The sequence below is a fragment of the Marmota flaviventris genome, chromosome 1 (assembly GCF_047511675.1).
Source record: "Marmota flaviventris isolate mMarFla1 chromosome 1, mMarFla1.hap1, whole genome shotgun sequence".
Taxonomy (NCBI): domain Eukaryota; kingdom Metazoa; phylum Chordata; class Mammalia; order Rodentia; family Sciuridae; genus Marmota; species Marmota flaviventris.
Window position 1 is genome coordinate 148,113,460 of NC_092498.1, and position 24,316 is coordinate 148,137,775.

Below are 24,316 nucleotides of genomic sequence, written 5' to 3' on the forward strand. Positions count from 1 at the left end.
GTCTCCTTGTGTGGGAGCACAGTGGGCTGGGGTCGGCCAGCAGAGGAGAGGGCATGGCCAGCCCCGGGAGCCCCCTGCTGGGGAGGCCCACCTGAGTCTGGGCCTTGGGATCACAACATTGGTGCCAGAGGAGGAAACCGAGGACCCCTGGGCCACACACAGTGGCTGTTCTGGGCACCTGCTGGGCGGGTGGCTGTCTGTGTGGGGCCCTGGCCAGCATCTTCTCCCCTGAGGCTCAGATGCCCCCATTTTACAGGTGAGGAAACGGAGGCTGCAATGCGCTGCTTCATGCCGAGCGGGGGCCAAGGTCCAGGGTGGCTTTGGAGCCTGCTCTGTGGGGCTCTCAGGTGGCTCAGAGTAGACCCCGGCGCCAGGCTGGGTGTCCAGGGGGGCTCGAGGCCCGTCCTCCTCCAGCGGGCGTCGGGGGTAGCTGGGCCGAGGCAGACCCGCGTCTCAGGTTCCTGAAAGAGGCCCCTGTTGCAGATCCCGCCTGGCGCTGGCCGCTGACCACATCTGGGAGTGGCCACCCAGCCCCTGTCATTACAAGGTGGCTTTGAAGTGCTGGCGGCAGTGTTGCGTGCCCAGGGGGCGGGGCCTCCTGGAGCCCCTGCCGGCCTCCCTGACTCCTCTCCCTCCCCCGCAGGCCGAGCGCTGCCCGCGGGTCTGGGGCCAGCATGGCAGATCCCAGCGACAGTCCCCGCGCAGGGCCTGGGGACCCGGCCGAGCCCCCCGGGGAGGAGAGCGGCACCTCCGGGGGCGAGGCCTTCCCCCTGTCCTCGCTGGCCAACCTGTTCGAGGGGGAGGACGGCTCCCCCTCCCCGTCGCCTGCCGACACTGCTCGCCCCGCGGGCCCCGGGGACGGGCGACCGAACCTGCGCATGAAGTTCCAGGGCGCCTTCCGCAAGGGCGTGCCCAACCCCATCGACCTGCTGGAGTCCACGCTGTACGAGGCCTCGGTGGTCCCCGGGCCCAAGAAGGCGCCCATGGACTCGCTCTTCGACTACGGCACCTATCGTCACCACCCCAGTGACAACAGGCGGTGGAGGAGGAAGGTCATGGAGTGAGTACTGCTGGCTGCCCAGCCCACGGCTCCTCCCCTCCCGAGTCCATCCCTCCACGTGTCCCTCTGTCCAGCCACTGGCCACCCTTTTCCAGCAGCGACTGCGGTCGTTCCTTATCTGTCCTCCAGCTCCTCCCGGCTGACTCTGCCTTCCTTCGTCCATATTTACACTCACCTACCCGCCCACCACCGCCTGTCCATCCACCCACACAACCAGGCTTCTGTTTGTTCAGTTTCATCCTCACATCCACCCATCCACCCATCCACCCAGAATCCATCCATCCACCATCCACCATCCACCCATCCATCCATCCACCCATCCATCCATCCGTCCATCATCCATCCATCATCCATCCATCCATCCACCCATCTACCATCCATCCATGCACCATCCATCCATCCATCCACCCACTCACCATCCATCCACCCACCATCCATCCATCCACCCATCCACCCACCATCCATCATCCATCCATCCACCATCCACCCACCCACCATCCATCCATCCACCCATCCATCCATCTATCCACTTATCCATCCACCACCCATTCATCCATCCATTCATCGGTTCACCTATCCACCCAACTATCTATCCATCCATTCACCCATCTGTCCACCCACCTCCTACCATCCATCCACCCACCCCAACACCCATCTTTCCACTTGTCTGTCTACTTATTCAATCCATCTATCCATCATCCACATCTACTTGTCCGTCCGTTATGTCTGTCTAGCCATCTACCCATACAGCCAGCCTTCCATTCCTCTGCCACCTGCTTATCCAAATGTCTCTACATCCTGCAGTCCACCACTGCCTCCCTTTCTCTTCTCTCTCTCTTTATTTCCCCCTCCCCTCCCCTCTCCTCCCCTCCCCTTCTTTTCCTTTCCTGGGTCCCTGGGATTACAGGAATGAGCCACCGTGCCTAATGAGGCTTCCAACTCTTGGTGAGCCCCAGAAAGCCAATGGGGGGCCAAGAATAAAAGTGATGCAGGGGGCACAGCTGGGTTTGTGCCAGGAGAAGAAAGTGGGTGGATGGATGGATGGAAAGGTAGATGGATGGAAAGATGGGTGAGTGAATGAAAAATTGAATGACTCAGTGACCAACAAATGAAAACAGCTGGAAATGAATCAGTGTTTGCAAGAGAAAGAGAAAGGGGGGAGAGGGAGGGAGGAGAAGGGGAAGGCAGGAAGGAAGGAAGGGAGGGAGGGAGGCAGCTCTGAGCATCAGAAGTGCAGCGAGGAGATGGTTTGAAGCTGATGGCTGGGGGCTAGAAGGGGCGCTGGAGGGCTTGGCGGGAGAGCCGCCTGCTGCGCCAGAGCCCTGGGTTTGAGCCCCCTATCACCCAGAATAAGAAGGAAAGGAAAAGAAGGTCAAGTTGGGGGAGTTGGGGGTCCTGGGGTCCAAGGACCAGAGCCCCTACAGGGTGACCTACAGGACTTCTGCTCAGAGGGGGACACTGACGCCCAGGGCAGCAGAGCGTCCCCGCACCCTACGCCCTGAGATCCTGCTGGATGCTGGTGGCTCAGGGTCCCCTCTTTCCCTCCCTTGGACCCCCGTCCAGCCTCCTGCCCTCTCCCACCTGGGAGGCAGAGCTGGAGGCGTTAGGGGGAACCAGGGTGTCTGAGCGGCTGAGACCCCACAGGCCACCCCATGAGGTCTGGTGGGGACAGTGTTCTTTTTATTCTGGGGCTCAAAGGTCCAGGTTCAGAGATGGGCATGATGGGGGCCACCAAAGGCCTTTATCAGAGGGGTGACAGCCTCTATGCCAGGCCCAAGAAGCCCCTCACCCCATGGCTGGTGCCAGAGACCCCCTTCCCTGGAACCCGCTCTGGGCACTGGGCAGAGGAAGAGGGAGAGCTTCTGTCCCCTTCTCTTGGTGACACAGGCTGGGTGCAGACAGGTCTCCCCAGCAGCACGCCGCTCCCCTTGTGGCCTCAGTTCTGTGGATCAGGCCTCTACCCCTCCTCGCTCCTGTTCCCCCCCACCCAGACCCTCCGCCTCCATCTCTCTCCTTCTCTCCATTCACAGATTCTGGGGCCGAGTGCAGGTGAGAACGCACAGGGAGGGGGGTTCCTCTTCAGTGCGTCCCCGCCTGGCCCTTCCCCCAGAACCCAGCTCACAACAGGTGCCTCGTTGCCATTTGTTGAGTGACTGAGTGAACGTCTCCAAGCCCTCCTCTTAGCATCCGGGTTTCTTTTTTGGGTACCAGAAATTGAACCCGAGGTGTCTGACCCCTGAGCCACATCCGCAGTCCTTTTTATTTTTTACTTTGAGACAGGGCCTTGCTAAGTTGCTTAGGGTCTCACCAAGTTGCTGAGGCTGGCCTCGAACTCGCAATCCTCCTGCCTCAGCCTCCAAGTTGCTGGGATGACAGGCGTGACCCACTGCACTTAGTTTAGCATCTGTTCTTCCCTGACTTTCTCTCTGTCCCCTTCTCCTCTGCTAGCCCTCTCTGGGCCAAGTCCTTGGTCTGCCTGCCTTTTGCTCAGCTTCTCTCCCGTGCACACACAAGCTGCAGACACAGGAGGCTTTTTAAGAAAGGTCATCTCAGCTAACAGTTATTGAGTGTTTACTGTGTGGTGGGCCCTCGGCTAAGTACCAAAGAGCAAGAGCAAGGCCTCCCTTGTCTCAAACGTTTGTTGAATGAATAAATGAAGGAGTGTTGGAGTGAATGAAGGAGATGCATCATCGTTCAGTTTGGTCTTCCTGCGTTCCCGCTCTTTCAGTCTGTCTGTCTTAGTGAGTGACAGCTGTGTGGATGGATGGGTTGCTGTGGGAATGGATGGGTGGGTGGGTGGGTAGATGGGCTGTGTGTTTCTGCTCGTCTGTTTCCCCAGTGCATAGTAGGTCTACCTCTGGTTTGCCGAGTAAAACAGCCCTTGGTGATTCCATGTCCCTCGAACTTCAGCTCCCACCACCCCCAGAACCCAGCACACAACAGGTGTCCACTTGTGTTTGTTGAATGACTGAATGAACATCTCCCAGGGTCAGGGCAGTGGGGCCTCCTGGGGTCAGGGCAGTGGGTCAGGCCCGGGAAGCGCTTCTCATCATTTCCCGTCTCCTTCAGGAAGCAGCCGCAGAGCCCCAAAGCTCCTGCCCCCCAGCCGCCCCCGATCCTTAAAGTCTTCAACCGGCCCATCCTCTTCGACATCGTGTCCCGGGGCTCCACCGCGGATCTGGACGGGCTGCTCCCCTTCCTGCTGACCCACAAGAAGCGCCTGACGGATGAGGAGTTCCGGGGTGAGCACCCACGGGAGAAGACAGGCGGGGGGGGGGGGCGGCAGAGGTGGAGGGAGGCCTGGCTTTGGGGATCTCCTTTCCCCTCTCTCTGCCTCTCCTCTGCACTCCTGAAGAGCAGCGGGTAGCAAGTCTGCTCCTGTGTGCCCTTTGCTGTGTTACTTACCCTCTCTGGGCCTTGGCTACCTCCACTCATGCACTCGGTCAGTCTTTACTTTGGAAAGGGTGAGTGCAGCGGCGTCTACCCACAGGGTTTAAATATCACTGCCAGGACCCATGGGGGTGTGTGGCTTCCCTAAGGTGGCTGGAGTCCTGGAGCCCCTGCTCCCTCTCAGAGGGCCTTTGAGGGTTGGGCAGGGCCAACAGGTGCCTCTGCCCCTGCCCCACCCGGCCCAGGAGGACACCTCCCCAGGCCCGAGCCCCAGATCCCCTTCCCTATTCTAGCAGCTCAGAGATTCCAGCCTCCCCCCCAGTCTAGGAACCAGCTCCCTCCACTGCCCGGGCCTTCGCTGTGAATTGGGCCTGTGAGCCCCTCCACCCAACTCAGCTGCACCCCATGTGCTGGCTACCAGGAGCCATAATTAACTGGCCAGATGATCCCACAAACCAGTACAAAATGTCAAAATTGTGGCACTTCCCATAAAGAAGGGACCGTCTCAGAAAGGCTGGCCATGAGTGGTCTGTGGCTTAGGTCTAAGGAAGCTTCCAGAAGGTCAAAAGAGGACATATTTGAAGACTTCAGGTACTTTAAGCATATTAAGTGGCAGAACAGGGTGACCACTGGACATGGTGGTGCATGCCTGTGATCCCAGCTACTCAGGAGGCTAAGGCAGGAGGATCACAAGTTGGAGGCTAGCCTCAGTGATTTTGCAAGACCTCGTCTCGAAACAGAATTTTAAGAAGTGCTGGGGGATGTAGCTCGGTGGTAGAGTGCTTGCCTAGCATGTGCAAGACCAAACCCAAAACCAAACAACAACATAAAAAAGGGGGTGCTAGAGTCTATGGTTCATTTTCCACATAGACATTTATCAATTTGATTCTTTTTTTGGGGGGTGGGGGGGATAGGGTACCAGGGATTGAACCCAGGGGCACTCAATCACTGAGCCCCATCCCCAGCCCTATTTGTATTTTATTTAGAGACAGGGTCTCACTGAGTTGCTTAGCGCCTCACTTTTGCTGAGGCTGGCTCTGAACTCACGATCCTCCTGCCTCAGCCTCCAGGCCTGGCTCAATTTGATGCTTAACCCGAAAACAATCCAACACAATGTCTTTGTGGCCATCAGTAGAGAATTTCTGGACTGATCTAAAAGGTATTCGTCCTTGCTGCTGGGCTAGCCAAGGTGCCCTTGACTGGGGGCACAAGCTTGGAGTCTGGGGGGCTAAGGGTCCTTCTCTCCCGCAGACGATCTCGGTGGCAGGGTGAGCAATCTCCTTGGAGGTAAATGCCACCCCACCCCACCCCCACCCTCAGTCTACTGCACTGGTCTGGCAGAGTGGGGGTGGGGCGGACTGTAGGGCAGGGTGGGTCCTGAGAGATGGATGCTTCCAATGGCACCGCCCCACCAGCTGGACTTGGCCAGGCCTCCGGGGCTGGGGGGCATCTCTGGTGGTCCTGAAACCCCAGGCAGGTGGGTGGGTGCAGGAGCTCGGGTGGGGCACTTGCTGGGTTTGGGGGACAGGGACCTGCAGTTGCAGAGGTCCCTGTGTGCTGGGGGAGGGGAGACTGACTCGGGGCCCACGCTGCTAATGAGGTGCAGGGCCCTTGCTTGCCAAGGCGCCGTCTGAGGTCCTGGGCTGTGGGGTATTTATGATGGCCAGCCCATTTTGGTAAACAGGCCCCCGGGTTGTGTAAACCTCAGGCTCCACAGAACCTGGCTGTCCCTGCATGTTTTTCTGGCTGGAGGCGGATGAGCTCATCTCGTTTCCAGGGGAGGCTGAGACCACCCCCACTCCCACCCCTGCGCACTTCGCAAGCTCCCATTGGCCATTCCCAATTTTGGCCGCGGCTCCAGCTGCTGCGCCCCACCCCCACCCCGGGCAGAACCACGTCGCCATCTGGTGGTCGGACCCTGGAACTGCACGTCCTGCTCCTGCCTCTCAGCCCAGGACTCCCAGGCTGGCGGCCCCCCGCCCCCACTCTAGCTTGTGTTTGGGGGCACAAGCCCAAATCCAGGGCCTAGTTCCACTTGGGCCACCTGTGGTTTGGCTATGTGGCGCGCTCAGCTTCCTGCCTTCATTGGATGTTTATTAACTCAGCCAATGGCCCTTGGGTACCCGTGAAGCATCAGGCATGGTGCTAGGTTGGGACCAACAGTGATGAGCTGACACTGAGGCACATGTGACCCTGCCTTTGAGTTGCTCCCAGACTCCTAGGGGAGACTGGCATGGGCCAGGCAACCACAGAAATAAACACACCATTACAAACTGTGAAGGGTGTCAACAAGAGGCTGTATGGGAGGGCTTGAACTAGTCTAGGAAAATCTAGGAGAGTTTCCTGGAGGAGGTGACACTTGATCTATGTGAATGAGTTGTACTAACCAGGTGAGAAGAAGAGCAGGGAGTGCTTCAGATCGGGGAGACGGTGCAGGGAGAGCATGTTCAAAGGCCCTGTGGCTCGCTGTGATCAGTTATACCTCTGAGGTGACCACTGCAGCTGTCATGTGGAGAGTGGATGAAGGAAGGACGGAGGGACTGGGGGACAACCAGGGAGGGGTCTTGGGCATGTGAGAGACGGAGGAGAGACGGGAGGGCAGAGATTAAGATGACATCACAGTTTTGGACTGGGTGGGGGTACCATCCCTTGCTGATAAAGTGGGCTGATGCCCCAAGGCCTGAACTGTGCTGTGTGTGGGGGTGTCTGTGTCTGCACAGAGTCCCCAAGAGCCTTGGCCAGCTTTGGGGGCGGCTCCTCAACTACAGTTAGTTGTTCATTGAGAAATAGTTACTTGGTGTTGCCTCTGGGCCGGGGGCTGGGCTCGATGGGGAGCAGCTGAGGCTCCTGGGGGGGTGCTGGGGCGGCAATTGGGGTCTGCACAAGGCTTCCTGGCATCTAAAGTCCCTCCCTTGGGGGACTAACCAGGACAGTCACGTCATCGAGGGATCCTATCTGCCTGGTACTGAGCTAATCGATGCGTATTGATGAGCTCATCAATTTCCTTTCACATCCTCAATTTAACTACAAAGGAAACTAAGCGGAGGAAGGTTCACACCAGTGTCTTGTCACAAATCCTGAGGTGTCTGGCTGCAGAATGGTCCCCTCAACCCACACCCGTGTCCCCTGTGCTCCGGGCATTCCTGTGCCCCCAGCCCGGCTCTGCCCCGGGGCCTAATGTGTAGGGTTCTCTTTTCGTGGATACATTCTTTTGAGATATAAATCAATCTCTGTAAACATAAAAGGGAAAGAAACTGGCCTCAGGGACATAGAAGCGGAGGGAGAGGCGTTAAGGACCCGTGGCACCAAGCGGAGACTGGAGGAGGCTGTCAGTTTCCTGCTGCATCCACGGAACCCCAAGAAGCGCTCCCGCTCCTCGGCAGGCAGTTTCACGTCCCCTGTGCATCCACTCCACACTCTGGGGACCCCGTATCCCTCAGCTCCTCTGGGGAAGCACTAGTGTAAATGCTTCATGGGAGGCTGGTCCCTGTGGCTCAGGAGGCTGAGGCAGGAGGATCGCGAGTTCAAAGCCGACCTCAGCAACTCAGTGAGGCCCTGTCTCTAAATAAAATACAAAAAAGGGCTGGGGATGCGGCTCAGTGGTTAAGCGCCCCTGAGCTCAATCCTCAGTACCCAGACAAACAAGCAAACCCCCAAACAAAAACTTAATGGGAAAAGGATTCTGTGTTCCAGAAGGTGGGCAAGGCTGTCTGACCCGCTTGCTTTCAGAGGTGCACAGTCTCCATTAGCATAATAAAGGCTCTGAGAAGTCCTGCGGTAAAAACATATGGCGACACTTACCCTCAGGGCTGGGGTTGGAACCCAGGGGTGCACGCTAGGCCAGTGCTGTACCGGGCAGCGGCACCCCCAGCCTGCATTCCTATTGATTTGATTACAAAACCCTTTAAAAAATCCCCACAAATATGACTGTGGCCTCCTACATTTCAAAGCATTTCCATTTGCATGAGATTTGATGCCAGCGATGGGCAGATAGCGCCTTCCTGTGTCCCCAGCAGATGGGCGGGGAATAGTCTCAGGGTAGGGGCCTGTGAGCGCCGCCCGCTGCCCAGCGTTCAGGGCCCGGGCTGAGGCCCTCACCTGTACTCTCTCCCCAGAGCCGTCCACGGGGAAGACGTGCCTGCCCAAGGCCCTGCTGAACCTCAGCAGTGGCCGCAACGACACGATCCCCGTGCTCCTGGACATCGCCGAGCGCACGGGCAACATGCGGGAGTTCATCAACTCGCCCTTCAGGGACATCTACTACCGAGGTGCGGGGGCGGGGGACAGGGGTGACGGCCGGGCACCCGATCGGACCCCTCGGAGGGCTGTTGGGTCTCAAGTGGCTGCACTGTGCCCTGGAGCTGCCTGTTGAGTCAGGGACTGAACCCACGGGGACCTGTCCCAACCCTTCACTCTGATGGTCTTTGTGGCAAAATCCAAGACCCCGAGACTGGGCTGCAGGGCGCCTCGCCATCCTGGGATCCCGCACTTGCACAGTGTGGGGGCCTGACCTCCCCGGCTCTGCGGGAGGAGTCGGTGACCAGCAGCTCCGAGAGGCAAGGCCACACCTGTCCACGGATCTCAACTCGGAGCTGTGAATGGAAGCTGGCCTTCAGGATCCTGGGCATTAAGATTCCAAGTCCGTGGATTTGATATCCCAAGCCCAAAATTCAGTGAGGCCCTTCCTCTTGGATGAAAGCAGCATGCGCGCCTGGAAAGTTCTAGACCTGGGGATCCCACAAGTTGGGCCTCTTTGGAATTTAAAATTCTGTTACAATGGGCTGGGGTTGTAGCTCAGGGGTAGAGCGCTTGCCTAGCATGTGTGAGGCACTGGGTTCGAGTCTCAGCACCGCATATAAATAAATGAATAAAATAAAGGTCCATCAATATCTAAAAAATATTTTTTAAAAATCCTGCTCTAATGCAGATCTGGGGCTTCGTGCACACAAAATTCCACACCCGGGGGACGTCTGAGGCGCTGGTGGCTGACCGGGACTCTGGCCTGCGTCCCCCACTCTATACCCCCAGCAGGCCTGCTGGAGCCCCGGATGACTGTCACCCCTTCCCCAGGCCAGACCGCCCTGCACATTGCCATCGAGCGTCGCTGCAAACACTATGTGGAGCTCCTCGTTGCCCAGGGAGCCGATGTGCATGCGCAGGCCCGAGGCCGCTTCTTCCAGCCCAAGGACGAGGGCGGCTACTTCTACTTCGGTGAGTCCCATAGGGAGTTCCACCATCCAATCCCCTGCAGCCTCCAAACCCTGTGGCCACGCCCCCAGTAGCCACACCCACCTCCCTAGCATCCCCCAGGAAAGCGCACAGGGGCCCAGGGTCACGGTCACGTGACTGTAGGCGCTGTGTCCATCTGCGCCCGGGGGGTCCTGTCACCCAAGTGTCTGCAGGCAGGATTCCGCGCCGGGCTCCTCTCCCTGACCGTGTGTCCTGGCCTGCAGGGGAGCTGCCCCTGTCCCTGGCTGCCTGCACCAACCAGCCTCACATCGTCAACTACCTGACCGAGAACCCGCACAAGAAGGCGGACATGCGGCGGCAGGACTCTCGGGGCAACACCGTGCTGCACGCGCTCGTGGCCATCGCTGACAACACCCGCGAGAACACCAAGTTTGTCACCAAGATGTACGACCTGCTGCTGCTCAAGTGTGCCCGCCTCTTCCCTGACAGCAACCTGGAGGCCGTGCTCAACAACGATGGCCTGTCGCCCCTCATGATGGCTGCCAAGACGGGCAAGATTGGGGTGAGTGGGAGCTGACTCTTTACCCTCTACACACACACACACACACACACACACACACACACACACACGAGACGGGGTGTGACCGGCAGTCATCATGCCAACCCCAGCATACAGACGTCTTAGCTCAAGAATCTGCTAAGGCTCCCTACTGTCCAGCCAGGCTGCTCAAGTTCGTCTCAGAGCCTCTCACCTCTTTCCACCTCACTAGATGCTCACCTCCCTACTCTCACCAGCCAGGAGAAGCCGCTGATATAAAAATGAGTTCCCAGAGCTGGGTGCAGTGGTGCGCACCTGTAATCCCAGCAACTCAGAGGCCAAGGTAGGAGGATCACAAATTTGAGGCCAGCCTGAATAACTCAGCAAGACCCTGACATCTATGCTGCAGACATTTGGGACCCGCGGGCTCCAGGGCTCCTTGCTGTGGGGCTGTCCTGTGCATTGCAGGATGCTTAGCTGCATCCTGGCCTTGACGGACTAGATGCTGGTGGCACACCCTCCCTCTTCACACTTGTGACAACCTAAGATGCCTGCAGACATTGCCAAATTGTCCCCTGGGGAGCTCCATCGTCAGGACTGAAAGCCAAGCCTGGAGTACCCTGGAGTCAGTTAGGAACACTCGGTCCAGACTCCAATCTGCCTCTTGCCAGTGCGCGGCCTCAGGCACCTCCCCGCCCCTCTCTGAGCCTCAGTCTCCTTGCCTATCAAATGGGGCTAATAAGAGTGCCCTCTGGGTGAGTGTCACTGTGCCAGTAAAAACGACCATCCACAAGGAGCTGGGGACAGGTTATCAGGTATTCCTAAATGGTAGGGATGGGACTCTTAAAAATACAGCAAAAATACTAAAGTCACAGTTAAACCAGGTTTTTTTTTTTTTTTTGAGGGGGGTACTGGGGAATGAATTCGGAGCACTGGATGACTCAGCCCCAGCCCCAGCCCCGTTTTGTATTTTATTTAGAGACAGGGTCTCCCTGAGTTGTTTAGCTCCTTGTGTTTGCTGAGGCTGGCTTTGAACTCGAGATCCTCCTGCCTCAGCCTCCTGAGCTGCTGGGATGACAGGTGAGCATCACCGCGCCCGGCTTATACCAAGGTCTTGAGTCAGTAGAGCAGGCCTGTGTTTAGATTCTGGCTTTGTCCTGGTACAACACTGTGTGACCTTGGGCAATTCCCACTCCCTCTTCATGCCTCAGTTTCCCTGTGTGTGAACCAAAATAAAGGGGTGGTAATAGGATCAACGAGCTTCTGATCGGTCTGTTAACAAGATGGAGTTGCTGCTGCTCCAAGGCCGTGCGGAGGGTGTCCATTACTGTCACCTCCATGTTTAAGGCCAGCCTGGGCTCACTGAGTGTGTGGCCTCAGGGGAAGCCCCTTTTCTCCAAGCCTGTTGGCTCATCTGCAAACCAAGATGGTGAGGAGGGTGCTCCGTGTGCCTGGTCTCAGGGTCCTTCTGACTCGAAGGGCTGAGCATCGGGACCCCTCCCCTGGGCCCTCTGACTCCACATCCTGCCCCCTTGCAGATCTTTCAGCACATCATCCGGAGAGAGGTGACAGACGAGGACACGCGGCACCTGTCCCGCAAGTTCAAGGACTGGGCCTACGGGCCCGTGTATTCCTCGCTGTACGACCTCTCTTCCCTGGACACGTGTGGAGAGGAGGCCTCCGTGCTGGAGATCCTGGTGTACAACAGCAAGATCGAGGTGGGGGCAGGGGCAGGGGCTGGGCCACAGGGGGAGCAGGGGGGGTGGCTGGGAGTCGTGGATAGGTGTCTGTGACCCAGAGTGGCAGGTCTGTTGGTGCCGACGAAGAGCCCAGAATGGTGTCTGGCATTTAGCCACATAACCAAGGCTTGTGGGGCTGGGGGGCTGGGTTGGGATCCTGGCTCTGTCACCTCCAGGTTGTGGGACTCAGGATGAATGACTGAACCTCTCCAGGTGCAGCTTCCTCATTTGCAAACTGAAGAGAGGGATCATGTCTATCCGATAGGGTTTTGGGGAGGGCCAAATGGGTTCATGTTAGAACAGCCTGGCAGAGATGAACCATGATGTGCCAGCCATTATCGTTAGCGGGCGTCCTATGAAGTGCTGAAACCCCTTCTCTTTCACTTAGAAGTATTTCACGAACATCATTCTGCGCTGTTAGATATTCTCGCACAGCATCGTTGCTGAACACAAATGCACCCCATTCTAATGAACCTTTTTTCTACTGCTGGTTGTTTGGGTTTACTGCCTCTAACTATGAGGAAAATGCTACAATTGCATCTTTAATGCTTTACTGTCACACAAATCCACAGTTAGGAAGAAACTCAAGTCATTAGAAAGGATGATAATCAAATGGGGCAGCTGAGAATGGGTACAAATGACCTCCCTTCCAGTTCTGCCCTGTGGCTTACTGGCTCCAGTTTGGCTTCCCTTGCAGGACCTCATTCTTAAACTTAGGGGTCAACTTGATTTAAATTGGGGTTTGCAGGTTTAGCATCACTGGGGCAAACTCTGATTGATGGGTAGTGTCTACCAGACAAGTGCATAGAGTGATATTGTGCAGGGATCAACTATTGATGTCTGCCCTGGGCTGCAAATTGGAGCATTGTGATGAGTTAATCACTCAGCATCATTTAGCTCAATGTCCCAGTCCTGCTCCCTGAATCAGAATTTCTGAGGATGGAGCCCAGGAATTTTTACTTTGATTTTTAACAAGCTGCAGACGGGATTTTTGCTGCCAGTGACTCATTATACCATTCACAGATTAAAATTTGAAGATAGTTGCTCTTTTTTTTTTTTTTTTTTCTTTTTTTGGTACTGGGGGTTGAACCCAGGGCCACTCTATTGCTGAGCCACATCCTCAGTCCTTTTTTTATTTTTTGTTTTGAGACAGGGTCTCGCTAAGTAGCTTAGGGCTAAGTTGCTGAGGCCGACTTCGAATTTGCAACCTCTAGCCTTGGCCTCCCGAGGTCACTGGGATTGCAGGGGTGCCTCACTGTGCCCAGCCAGGATGCATGTTCTTTAAGGCGCTTTCCAGCTCTGGTCTATAGACTGGGGTGGGAAGGGTAAGTTGAGGCAGGAGTGGGCAGAGCCTTGAATTCTGAGCCCAGGAGTCTGGGGTGGGTTCTGAAGACCTGTCCAGTTGCGCCCAGATCCTGAGCAGAGCTGAAGAATGGGAGGGGAGGGGAAGTGCTCTGGGGCCGAGGGTGGAGGAGGGCATACTGGCGTCAGCCCGTGTGGATTCCCCGCCTCAGAAGGTGGCCACGACCCTCTTGCCTCTCACAGAACCGCCATGAGATGCTGGCCGTGGAACCCATCAATGAACTGCTGCGGGACAAGTGGCGCAAATTCGGGGCTGTCTCCTTCTACATCAACGTGGTCTCCTACCTGTGTGCCATGGTCATCTTTACCCTCACTGCCTACTACCAGCCACTAGAGGGCACTGTGAGTGCTCGGGAGTCAGGCAGAGCGGGGACGGGGCGGCAGCTCCAGCCATCTGGGTTCCCTGGGGGAAGGACCTGGGGAAGGTTAGCAAGAGGCAGAGGAGGTGCCCCTACATGGGTGGCTCTGAGATGGGAGACCTGTGGGAAGATGGAGGGAGGAGGTGGCGCAGGATCCAGGCGGAGGGTGGGTGAGGACCCTGTGCCCTGCTCTCCAGCCACCCTACCCTTACCGCACCACCATGGACTACCTGAGACTGGCAGGAGAGGTCATCACACTCTTCACCGGGGTCCTGTTCTTCTTCACCAACGTGAGTGCTTGGTCCCCGTGCCACCAGCCCACCCAGCCTCCTCCTCCTGCTCCTCTCCCACCTCCTTCTCCAATTCCACGTTCTCTTCTGCAACCAAGAGCCCGTGTCCCTTCTCTGTCACATGCTCCGCCTCCCTCTCTTCTGTCCCTCCCTCTCTCCCGTCCTCAACCTTTTTCCCTGATCCACCTGCCGCGGGCCCCCTCCCTCCCCTCTTTCAGATCAAAGACTTGTTCATGAAGAAATGTCCTGGCGTGAATTCTCTCTTCATCGATGGCTCCTTCCAGCTGCTCTAGTGAGTCCCGGGAGGACAGCGTCTGGGTGGGGACGGCGGGGTTGGGCTGAGGGGCCATCCAGACTGGGGGAAGAGGTAACCCTATTAGGAGGGAATTCATTCAGCTGGGCAGCACTAATCCAAACTGGACAAAGCAACGTCAGGCGGTGGAGTCTTCTGGTTAAAGAAATACTGCCAGTGACTCAGTACCATTCACAGATTGGAATCTGAAGGTAGTTCCTAAGGGGTGACCATATGTACCAAAATTATAGAAAAATTTTGGCCTCTTTTGCCAGTGATGGATTGCTAATGTCTTCCTGGAGTGCTGGGTCTCAGAAGGGGTGTGAAACTCTCTGGGTTTAGTGGGAAAGAGAGCTGTGATTGATTAGTGATGTCTGCATAGGGCACAGGATTTGAGGGTCGCTGCAGCTCTGCTAGTCTTCCCCCCCCCACCCCAGAGCTACAGGACAGTGAAATCCACTCGGCCACAAAAATCTCCACTGAACACCACCGAATCTTTCTCTAGCAATTCCAAAGTCATCCCTTTGGGATCTCTTAGGGCCTCGGGGGCAAGACACATACGATTCATTGCTAATTAACTAATGTTTTGTTATCAGAGCATTCAACATTGGGGAACCCGGCTAATCCATTCTGCTTTTCTTTTGAGGCTCTAGATGACATTGGGATGTCCTGGTACACTGGAGGGCTGGGAGATACATCTCCCCCTCCAGGGCCTCACTGTCCCCACTCCCTCTGGCCCCTTCGTGGTCTCTGTAGCTTCATCTACTCTGTGCTGGTGATCGTGTCCGCGGCCCTCTACCTGGCGGGGATCGAGGCCTACCTGGCTGTGATGGTCTTTGCCCTGGTCCTGGGCTGGATGAATGCCCTGTACTTCACCCGGGGGCTGAAGCTGACGGGGACCTACAGCATCATGATCCAGAAGGTATGGGGTGGAGGGTCCCCTGGGCTTGGGTGTCTCAGGTGCCCACAGATCAAGAAACCATTGTCTCCTCTTTGCCTCCGTGATCCCCCGGGGGGGGGGCTTTAGATCCTCTTCAAAGACCTGTTCCGCTTCCTGCTGGTCTACTTGCTCTTCATGATCGGCTACGCTTCAGGTGAGTTCTGGGAACCCTGGGGGGAGCGGGTGGCCAGGGCCTAGAAAGGCAGCCATCACAGGCTGGTCGAGTTCTCACTGTGCGCTGGCCCCGGGGCCGAGTCCCGTCCTCCCGACAAGCCTGTGAGACTGCTGTCCTTATTCTCCCATTTCACAGATAAGGAAACTGAGGCTCGGGAAGGTTAGATAATTTGACCAACTTCAAAAGCTAGTGATAAGACGGGAGACACATGAAACATAGTGGCTTCCAACGACAGCCATCTGCTCCTGAGTCTGTGGGTCAGCTGGGTGGTGGTGCTGACTGGGGCCGGGTTGGCCGGTCTCGGGGGCCCCTGCGTCTGTGGAAGGCTGGAAGGCTGGCTGCCGACAGACAGGGGTAGCCGGGTGGGCTTGGTGGTGGGGCCTGTTTCTTTTCCACATGGTCACTCATCTTCCAGCCAGGGTGGGCTTGTTGATGGGGGTGGTCTCAGGGCCCAAGAAAGTGAGCAGAAGTGTTCAAGGCCAGTGCCTGGCTTGGCATCCCGGCTGCCTCACTGTGTTAAGCAAGTCCAAGGTCAGCTCTGAGTCAGGAGGTGGAGAAACAGACTCCACTTTTCTTTTCAGTACTGGGAATGGAGCCCAGAGGCCCTTTACCACTGAGTCACAGCCGCAGCCCTTTTAAAAATATTTTTATTTTGAGACAGGGTCCTGCTAAATTGCTGAGACTGGCCTCAAACTTGTGATCCTCCTGTCTCAGCCTCCCAAGCTGCTGGGATTACACTGTACCTGGCTAGACTCCAGTTGTTGATGGGGGGGCCATAGGCCACACTGAAGGGGCGTGGATACAAGTCCAGTATCAGCTTCCTTTAGTGTGCCTCTCGGTGATGTCATCATGCCCAACTGAGGCACACTGGGACTTCACTGGCATAGGCCATTCAGGAGGGGCCGAGGATGGGGAAACTGACCGAGTCATTGGACTGGTCCCCGAGAAGTGGCTGATCTGCTCTCAATGCCCCATATCCAATGGGGAGTGGCCAACTCAGGCTGGACCAGGCTACACTAAATTCTGAGCAGCTTCGTGGGGGGACCTGCTTGGCAGCAGGCACCTGATGGTGGAGACATTTTATCCCAGATGGTCCTGAAGCTCTGTGTGGATTATTTGGGGGAAAGCAGAGCTGGACAGTCCTGGCTGTGGAGGTTGGGACAGAGAAGGGCCGGGAAGAACTAACCGTGTCAATGATCAGCAGCAGGTTGGGGGTCCAGCCCCACTGAAGTCCTAATTATAGAAAAGGAGGCAGAAGCAATGGAGGCTAAAGCAGCAGTTTAGTGATCAGCTAGGTCCCGAGGCTGCTTCTGTCTAGGGTCACTGGATCCCAAGTCTGAGGCCGACATGACACAAACGATGCCCCTGTACTACTGCTTCCCATTTTTGTGCCCATGGCAGACATTGCTAATGGATCACAGAGTCATTTTTCTGATGCATCTTAGACCGGGACTCAGAATCCTTCTCAACACAAGTTTTAATGGTACAATTAAATAACATTAGCATATGAATTGGAACCCCTGCCCTGGCTGGTTTAGGGTCAGCTTGTTGCTGCTGAGCTTTGTTGAGCAAGGATTGTGACACCGTGGATCTGCACCTGGGTTGGTGTGGAGGGACAGTGTGCCCCTCGGAGTGAATCCAAGACCCAGTGAGTGACAGGCTACATTGGCATTTCTTGGGCCAGACACGATCCTGTCGTGAGGAGCTGAACTGTTCCCTGTGGGTGTTCAAGAGCACCTCTGGCCTCTGTCCACTAGATGCCAGGAGCACCCCCTCTCCCGGCTGCAGCAACCAGCCGTGTCTCTAGACATTGTCCAATGTCCCTGGGGAGGAGACTGCCCCTGGTGAAGAAGCCCTGGCCTAGATCCTAAAAGCTTTGTCCTTATAAGGGGGTCTGTGGAAAGGACAGAGGCTTTGCAGCCACGCAGGCCCAGCTGACTGCTGGCTTGGCTAACCCGCTGGGTGACCTGGGGCTGCGCTCTGGCCTTGACTCCCTCCCTCCCACTCAACAGAGGCCACCCCTGTCCCCCCCTGCAGCTCTGGTCTCCCTCCTGAACCCGTGTGCCAACATGAAGGTGTGCGACGAGGACCAGACCAACTGCACGGTGCCCACGTACCCGTCGTGCCGCGACAGCGAGACCTTCAGCACCTTCCTCCTGGACCTCTTCAAGCTGACCATCGGCATGGGCGACCTGGAGATGCTGAGCAGCACCAAGTACCCCGTGGTCTTCATCATCCTGCTCGTCACCTACATCATCCTCACCTTCGTGCTGCTGCTGAACATGCTCATCGCCCTCATGGGGGAGACGGTGGGCCAGGTCTCCAAGGAGAGCAAGCACATCTGGAAGCTGCAGGTGAGGCCCCTGGACCCTGCCCTGCCCCCAGCCACCCTTCCTTCCCAGGTGGGGAGCTGGGGAGACAGGATTCCCCAGCCTCCCTCTCTGGGGGGCCTTGGCATCTCCTTCCACCTGTTTCACTGCCTGTAAAATGGGCAGCAAAGGCCACTGCCCACTTCCTAGGGCCACCTAGAGAATTTCTTTTTTGGGGGGAGGCTACCCAGATTGAACTCAGGGCACTCCACCACTGAGCCCCATCCCCAGCCCTATTTTGCATTTTATTTAGAGACAGGGTCTCACTGAGCTGCTTAGCGCCTCGCCATTGCTGAGGTTGGCTTTGAACTCGCCATCCTCCTGCCTCAGCCTCCTGAGCCACTGGGATGACAGGCATGGGCCACCACTTCTGGTAACCTAGTGAATTTTAAGGGGACTTCTTGTCTGAAGCTGTGGTTGGAGATCTACATTGTGTGGCTCTCAGGTCCCAATTGTCTCCATCCAGCATGGCTGAGTGATCTCTGTTGCACAGGAAATTCTCAGAGTCTTTTAGTCCTTTTTCTGTTGCTATAGCAAAATACTTGAGACCGGGTAATTTATAAAGAATAGAATTAAATTTGGCTCACAGCTCTGGAGTCTGGCAAGTCCAAGAGCATGGCTGTGCCTGTTGAGGGCCTTCCTGCTGGGTCATGACATGGTGGAGGTCACCACGTGGCAAGATAGAGCAAGCATGCAAGTTGAGGTCTCTCCGTAAAGAGCTACTAATGCCATCAGAGGGGTCCCATCCTCATGAATTCACCTAACCCTAAAATAAAAAATAAAAAATAAAAAAACCCAAAGCCCCAGAGCACCCACATTCACATTGACTCAGGGCTTCAAGGACCATGGTCAGGGCCTGGGGCTGGGGCTCAGTGGTAGAGCGCTCACGTAGCATGTGTGAGGCCCTGGGTTTGATCCTCAGCACCACATAAAAATAAATAAATAAAATAAAGGTATTAAAAAAATTTTTTTTTAAAACCACGGTCAGCAGCTGGCTGTGATTCCAGCTGAGGCAGGGGAATCACAAGTTCGAGGCCAGTTTCAGCAACTTAGGGAGACCCTGTCTCAAAATTTAAAAATAAATCAAAGGGCCTGGGGATGTGGCCCAGTGGTCAGGTGTCCGGGCTTCCATCCCTAGTACCAAAAAAACTAAAAAAGAAGCAAAGACCAAGGTCGTCCGTCCTCTTGGGTCTGAGTGTGAGGGGACGTGGTGGGGCTCACCCCGGAACTTTGACCCCACCATGAACTCCACTGGGCCTCAGTTTCCCCGCCGAGTGTAACCCACGAGATGGGAACTGGATTCAACCACCCAAGATTCATTTTTTCCAAATTCAAAAAAGGTGAATGCAACATTTTAAAAATGAAGAGACTCCATATAAAAATTCAAAACGTTCTGTCCCTCTGTGAACAGTGGGCAGCCCTGCGGGGCTGGGCCGCCTTCCTGCCTGGCAGCCCTGGGTCTGCTGAGCGGCCGCTGCCCCCGACCCCAGCACCCTGCATTCGCTCTCTGGTTTGCCCCAGCTCCCAGCCCTCCCTGTGGCCTCTGCTGAGCATGCGCACGGGCCCCGGGCGGGGCCTTCCTACCTGAGCTGGGTATTGGGTTGCCGGGTGGAGGGGGGGGTACTGGGGATGGAACCCAGGGGCACTCGACCACGGAGCCCCATCCCCAGCCCTATTTTGTCTTTATTTAGAGACAGGGTCTCACTGAGTGGCTTAAGGCCTCGCTGTTGCTGAGGCTGGCTTTAAATTGGCGATCCTCCTGCCTCAGCCTCCCCAGCCGCTGGGATGACAGACATGCGCCACTGTGCCCCGGCCACTTTGGGTGTTTGAGTTTACAAAGCTCCTTCCTAGGGACAGTAGGAACTGGAAGGCTTAGTTCTCTGCCCACCCTGGCCTGTCACCTTTTCTGCCTTTAGGGCAGTGGGTGCGGCTGGCTGGCTCCCCTACCTCCCGCCCCCGCCTCCCTCTCTGCAGTGGGCCACCACCATCCTGGACATCGAGCGCTCCTTCCCCGTGTTCCTGAGGAAGGCCTTCCGCTCCGGGGAGATGGTGACCGTGGGCAAGAGCTCGGATGGCACTCCGGACCGCAGGTGGTGCTTCAGGTGAGGCGGCGTGGGCGGGAGAGCCCCGTGGTCCTGGGAGGTAGAGGCTCCCGCAGCCTCTGCCTCCATTGAGACCTCCGGAGCCACAGAGGCCCTGCTCAGCGCCCACCGAGGGTCCCACTCCGTGAACTTGGGCAAACTGGTTGGCTTCCCTTGGCCTCAGATTCTTATCTGTGGATTGGGGCCCGTGATGGTGCCACCTCCCTGGCCAGCTGTGCAGCCTGTGAGAGGTGCTGGTCAGCATCAGACACCGCGCATGGTCTGGATGCCGACGGCACCTCTGACCCTCGTGGGGACAGGACAGCAGAGACCCGGCCTCATCTCACCTCAGGGCATCGTCCCCCATCCACAAACAACCAGGGGGACTTCAGCGCCAGGGCTTAGTGGGAAAACCCAGGAGTGGGCATCCTCCAGGGCTTGGGACCTCACCCCATCCACGTGGAGAGCGACTCCCTACTCCAGGTGATGGAGAATGCCGGCTTCCTCGGGGAGCCCCGCCCCCCCCCCCCATGGTATTTTCTTCTAAAATGACTCATTCCTTGGTGATGGACAGCAGAGAAGATAAGGGTGACATTTGGAATCAGGCAGAGTCAGTTTCCTCATCTGTGATATGGGGACAAAGGCAACTACCTCCTAAGTCAGCTGCTCAGTTCTGCTGACGCTGAACCCAAAGTTCAAATCCTGACCCTTTAACTTACCAGCTTTGTGACCTTGCAGAAGCCGCCCAAACTGCCTCCAGTTCCTCATCGGTAAAACAAGAGGAACCAGAAATGCATCTTCTTTGCCAAGTTCTGACATGTGGCAGTTGCTCAAAAAAAAAAAAAAAAAAAAAAGAGAGAGATTGTATGAGAAATGATTTTAAAAATGATGTTAAAAAAAACCCCAAAATTATTTTGGGTTAATTTGACCCAAGAGGTTGTAATCTGACTTTACCAGAGTTTTCCAATAAGAAGTGAAAATATCAAGCAGCATGTCTATCTATGAATGAATGAATGAATGAATGAACAAAATGTGGTATGTCCACACACTGGAATATTATTTGGCCTTCAAAAAGAATGAAGTTCAAATACCTGCTACAGCATGAATGTGTCTGGAAAACATAATGCCAGATAAAGAGGCCAGACACAAAAGACCACAGGTTGTATGATGGCACTTGTACGAAGCTTCCAGAGGAGGCAAACACCATAAAGCAGATTAGGTAGGAAGGCCCCGCCCAGGGCCCGTGCGCATGCTCAGCAGAGGCCACAGAGAGAGCTGGGAACTGGGGCAAACCAGAGAGCCAATGCAGGGTGCTGGGGTCGGGGGCAGCGGCTGCTCAGCAGACCCAGGGCTGCCAGGGGCTCGGGGAGGGGTCACGGGGAGTTACTGCTGACTAGGCAGAGAGCTTCTGTGTAGAGCAATGGGAAGGTTTTGGAAGTAGGTAGGAGTGCTGGTGCCACAGCATCGGGAATGTGCCGAACTGTGCGCTTAACATGATTAGACCCAGTTCGGTATGTGTTTGACCACAGTAGGAAAAACAGGAGGAGGGCGTGCTGCGAAGTCTGGGGCGGGGTCTCCCCAACCCTCTTCTTCGGCCCCACCAGGGTGGACGAGGTGAACTGGTCTCATTGGAACCAGAACTTGGGCATCATCAATGAGGATCCAGGCAAGAGCGAGACCTACCAGTACTACGGCTTCTCGCACACCGTGGGCCGCCTCCGGAGGGGTGAGCAAGGCCGGGGGAGCCGAGGGGCCGCCCAGGCTTGTCACCTGTGTGCCCAGAGGGCCCTGTCCCCAGCTTGGACTCAGGGTCTACAGGATGGGGCTGTGGGATGTGGATGCCTGGGGCACCCCGTCTTTGTGGCTTCATCCCGGCCCTCCCTGCACCCAGATGCAAACTGGCCTGGGAGGCAGGATTAGCCCCTGGGCCCGCCCCAGGGTGGAGAACCCTTGTTTTCCACTAAACCTGGAGTTTAGGCACTTGGCGTTCTGACCTGGACTTGGAGCCTGGTTCCTCTTTGCATTCCTGTGCAATCCTCCGTCACAGCCTTGACCTCTCTGAGCCTCAGTTTCTACCTCCTATGAGATGGGCATAATAATCCCCCCCATGAGATCGGGAGCGCCCAGTTCACGTAGGTGCTCAATACACGTGCCGAGCCCCACCGAGCTCACCCCGCTCCCCCGCTGTGCCTCCTGCCCAGATCGCTGGTCCTCGGTGGTGCCCCGCGTGGTGGAGCTGAACAAGAATTCCAGCCCGGATGAGGTGGTGGTGCCTCTGGACAACCTGGGGAACCCCAGCTGCGACAGCCACCAGCAGAGTTATCCCCCCAAGTGGAGGACTGACGATGCCCCCCTCTAGGGGCCGCGGGCGGGGTTGGGGTCTCCCGCCTGCAGCCCGATCCCGCCCTTCACCTGCCTTGTCCACCTGCATTTCAGCTCCTCCCAGGTGTCCCCACACCCTCCCGTGACTCCTAGAGGCGAGGGCTGATGGAGATGCCGGGAGGCCCCAGGACCCTCTGGTCCCCAGGCTCCTGCCCCGGCTCCACCTGCCCCTGGGGACGGGCTCCTGGCCGCCTGTCTCACTCCCATGGAGTCACCTCCACCCAGAGGGGCAGACCTGTTCCCCTCTCCATTATTTATTGCTGTCCTCTCAGGAAAGCCATGTGCCACCCCACCCCCAACCCTGTCCTGCACGCGGAACCCTGAGGCCTCAGCACCTGGCTGCGGGTGCACTGCCGGCCACGCCCACCGGCCACGCCCCCAGCCCCACCCTCCACGCACCAGCACCTACCGCGGGGGTCGGGCCCTGGAGTGGGGCGAGCCCTGGGTGTGTTCTAGGGTCTGGGATTTGTCGGTGCTCAATAAACGTCCACTCACTGATGGTGGAGATGGCGGGACCAGTGGTGGGCGTGGGGCGACGGTGACCGGCCTGGGGGTGACACTAGGGAGGCAGGAGAGTAGATACTGTGCGTGCTGGAGGGATCAGGTGGCATTAGGTATCAGTGGTATGGGACTGGACCGGCCATGGTTATGGTGGTGGCCATGGTGACCTGAGAGATGGGGGTGAGACTGAGTGGTGGTTGGGAAGCTAGGGACAAAGGTACCACGCTCCAGGGAACCAGCCTGGCCAAGGGCCCAGCTCTCATCTCCCTGCCCGGGGCCTCCGGAGCCCGAGGCTCTCCTCCAGCGCACAGTGTTCCGTGGCCAGGGGAATGGGATGGCCCCCCCTTGGCCCATCCTCCCCAGACCACGGGGAGCCCGACCAGAATGGTGACAGTGGTAGGTCATGCTCTGGAGGTGACAGACGAGTGGTTTTCACTCGGGTCAGGCTTCAGGAAGGATCCAGGTAGGGACCCCTGGGTTCTGAGTCCGAGGAGCGTGGAAGGACCCTGGGTCAGAAAGGAGATATCATGGCCGGGCCTGGGGCACACACCTGTCATCCCAGCCGCTCAGGAGGCTGAGGCAGGAGGATCGCAAGTTCAAAGCCAGCCTCAGCAACTTAGCGAGGCCCTAAGCAACTCAGTGAGACTCTGTCTCTAAATAAAATACAAAATAGGGCTGGGGATGGGGCTCAGTGGTTCAATCGTCAGTTACCTCCCCCTCCCCCCCAAAAAAAAGAACTCCAGTTTCCTTTTTCCTCAACCCCTGGGAAGGGGAAACACTCTCCTACCTGAGTTGTTGGTGCTGGACGCTTGCCCTGGGTTGGTCAGAAGACAAGATGGTGGCCTGGGTCTTCCCTGGAAGGTGGATGCTAGAGATGAGGGACAGGATTTCCCTCACACTGGCTTCCCTCCGGGACACAAGGTGGTGCCCCAAATCCGGGCATCACATCCAGATCCAATTACATCCATAGGAAGAAGGGGAGTGGCTCCTCCTTTCTTTTTATAGAGAAGGAAACTTTCCCCTAAAGTTCCTCAGCTCGTCTCCCCTCTCCTATTGTTGGCCAGAATTTGCCATCTCTTTCATGCTCCACCCAATTGCCAGACAGGAAGTAGCAATTGGCCTAAAAGCAGATGGCAATATGGAGGAAGGAAGTGACCCTGGACAGGCTGAGCTCTGTGATGCAGGAGCATGCCCATATTGCCTGGCCAACCAATAGTGTCTGCTGTGGTCTCTTTCCAAATGTCCTCCAGAGGGTGGGGTGCCCTCACTGTCACCAAGAAGGTCTGAGGCTCATTGTGGAGCCATCAATAGGTTACTTTTTTAGGGGCCTATGGCCTGGGCCTACCCACAGGGTCAAAAGCCCTCCCAACCCCGAGATGCAGTGACTTCTCCAGTGCATAATGTGCATTTTTACAGTGAAATAATGTGGGCTATGAATTTTCCTGTGAATACACTTTTAGCCACATGTTAACTTTTTCAAATTAAAAAAAATTAGAGGATTTTAGTCTTAATTATCTCTGACTCAATAGCTGTTTAAGAGAATTTAAAAGTTTTCAAGTCTTTGAGATTTAAGTCCAGTAAGATCTTTAAAATACCCTTTCCCATTGTGGGCAGGTACTGGTTATATGCCAAAATATTTTCAGGTGAC

General features: G+C 56.5%; 1 protein-coding gene across 5 annotated transcripts; it reads left to right on the forward strand.

Annotated features, from left to right (window-relative positions):
* The first annotated feature begins 674 nt into the window (after nt 1–674).
* Trpv4 (transient receptor potential cation channel subfamily V member 4) lies at nt 675–22,537 on the forward strand. 5 transcript variants are annotated; one of them, XM_027923299.2, is made up of 16 exons: nt 675–748; nt 851–1,060; nt 4,130–4,302; nt 8,566–8,718; nt 9,521–9,661; nt 9,904–10,202; nt 11,717–11,896; nt 13,463–13,621; nt 13,836–13,928; nt 14,147–14,220; nt 14,977–15,142; nt 15,248–15,314; nt 17,373–17,689; nt 19,679–19,806; nt 21,390–21,511; nt 21,987–22,537. In XM_027923299.2, the coding sequence occupies exons 1-16, from the start codon at nt 675–677 to the stop codon at nt 22,142–22,144; spliced, it is 2,514 nt and encodes an 837-aa protein (XP_027779100.1). In that variant the 3' UTR covers nt 22,145–22,537. The 5 variants fall into 5 exon arrangements, with proteins under 5 accessions (XP_027779100.1, XP_071465225.1, XP_027779102.1 ...); XM_071609124.1 differs by having other exon boundaries at nt 675–1,060; XM_027923301.2 differs by lacking the exon at nt 11,717–11,896 and having other exon boundaries at nt 675–1,060.
* The last annotated feature ends 1,779 nt before the right edge of the window (nt 22,538–24,316 follow it).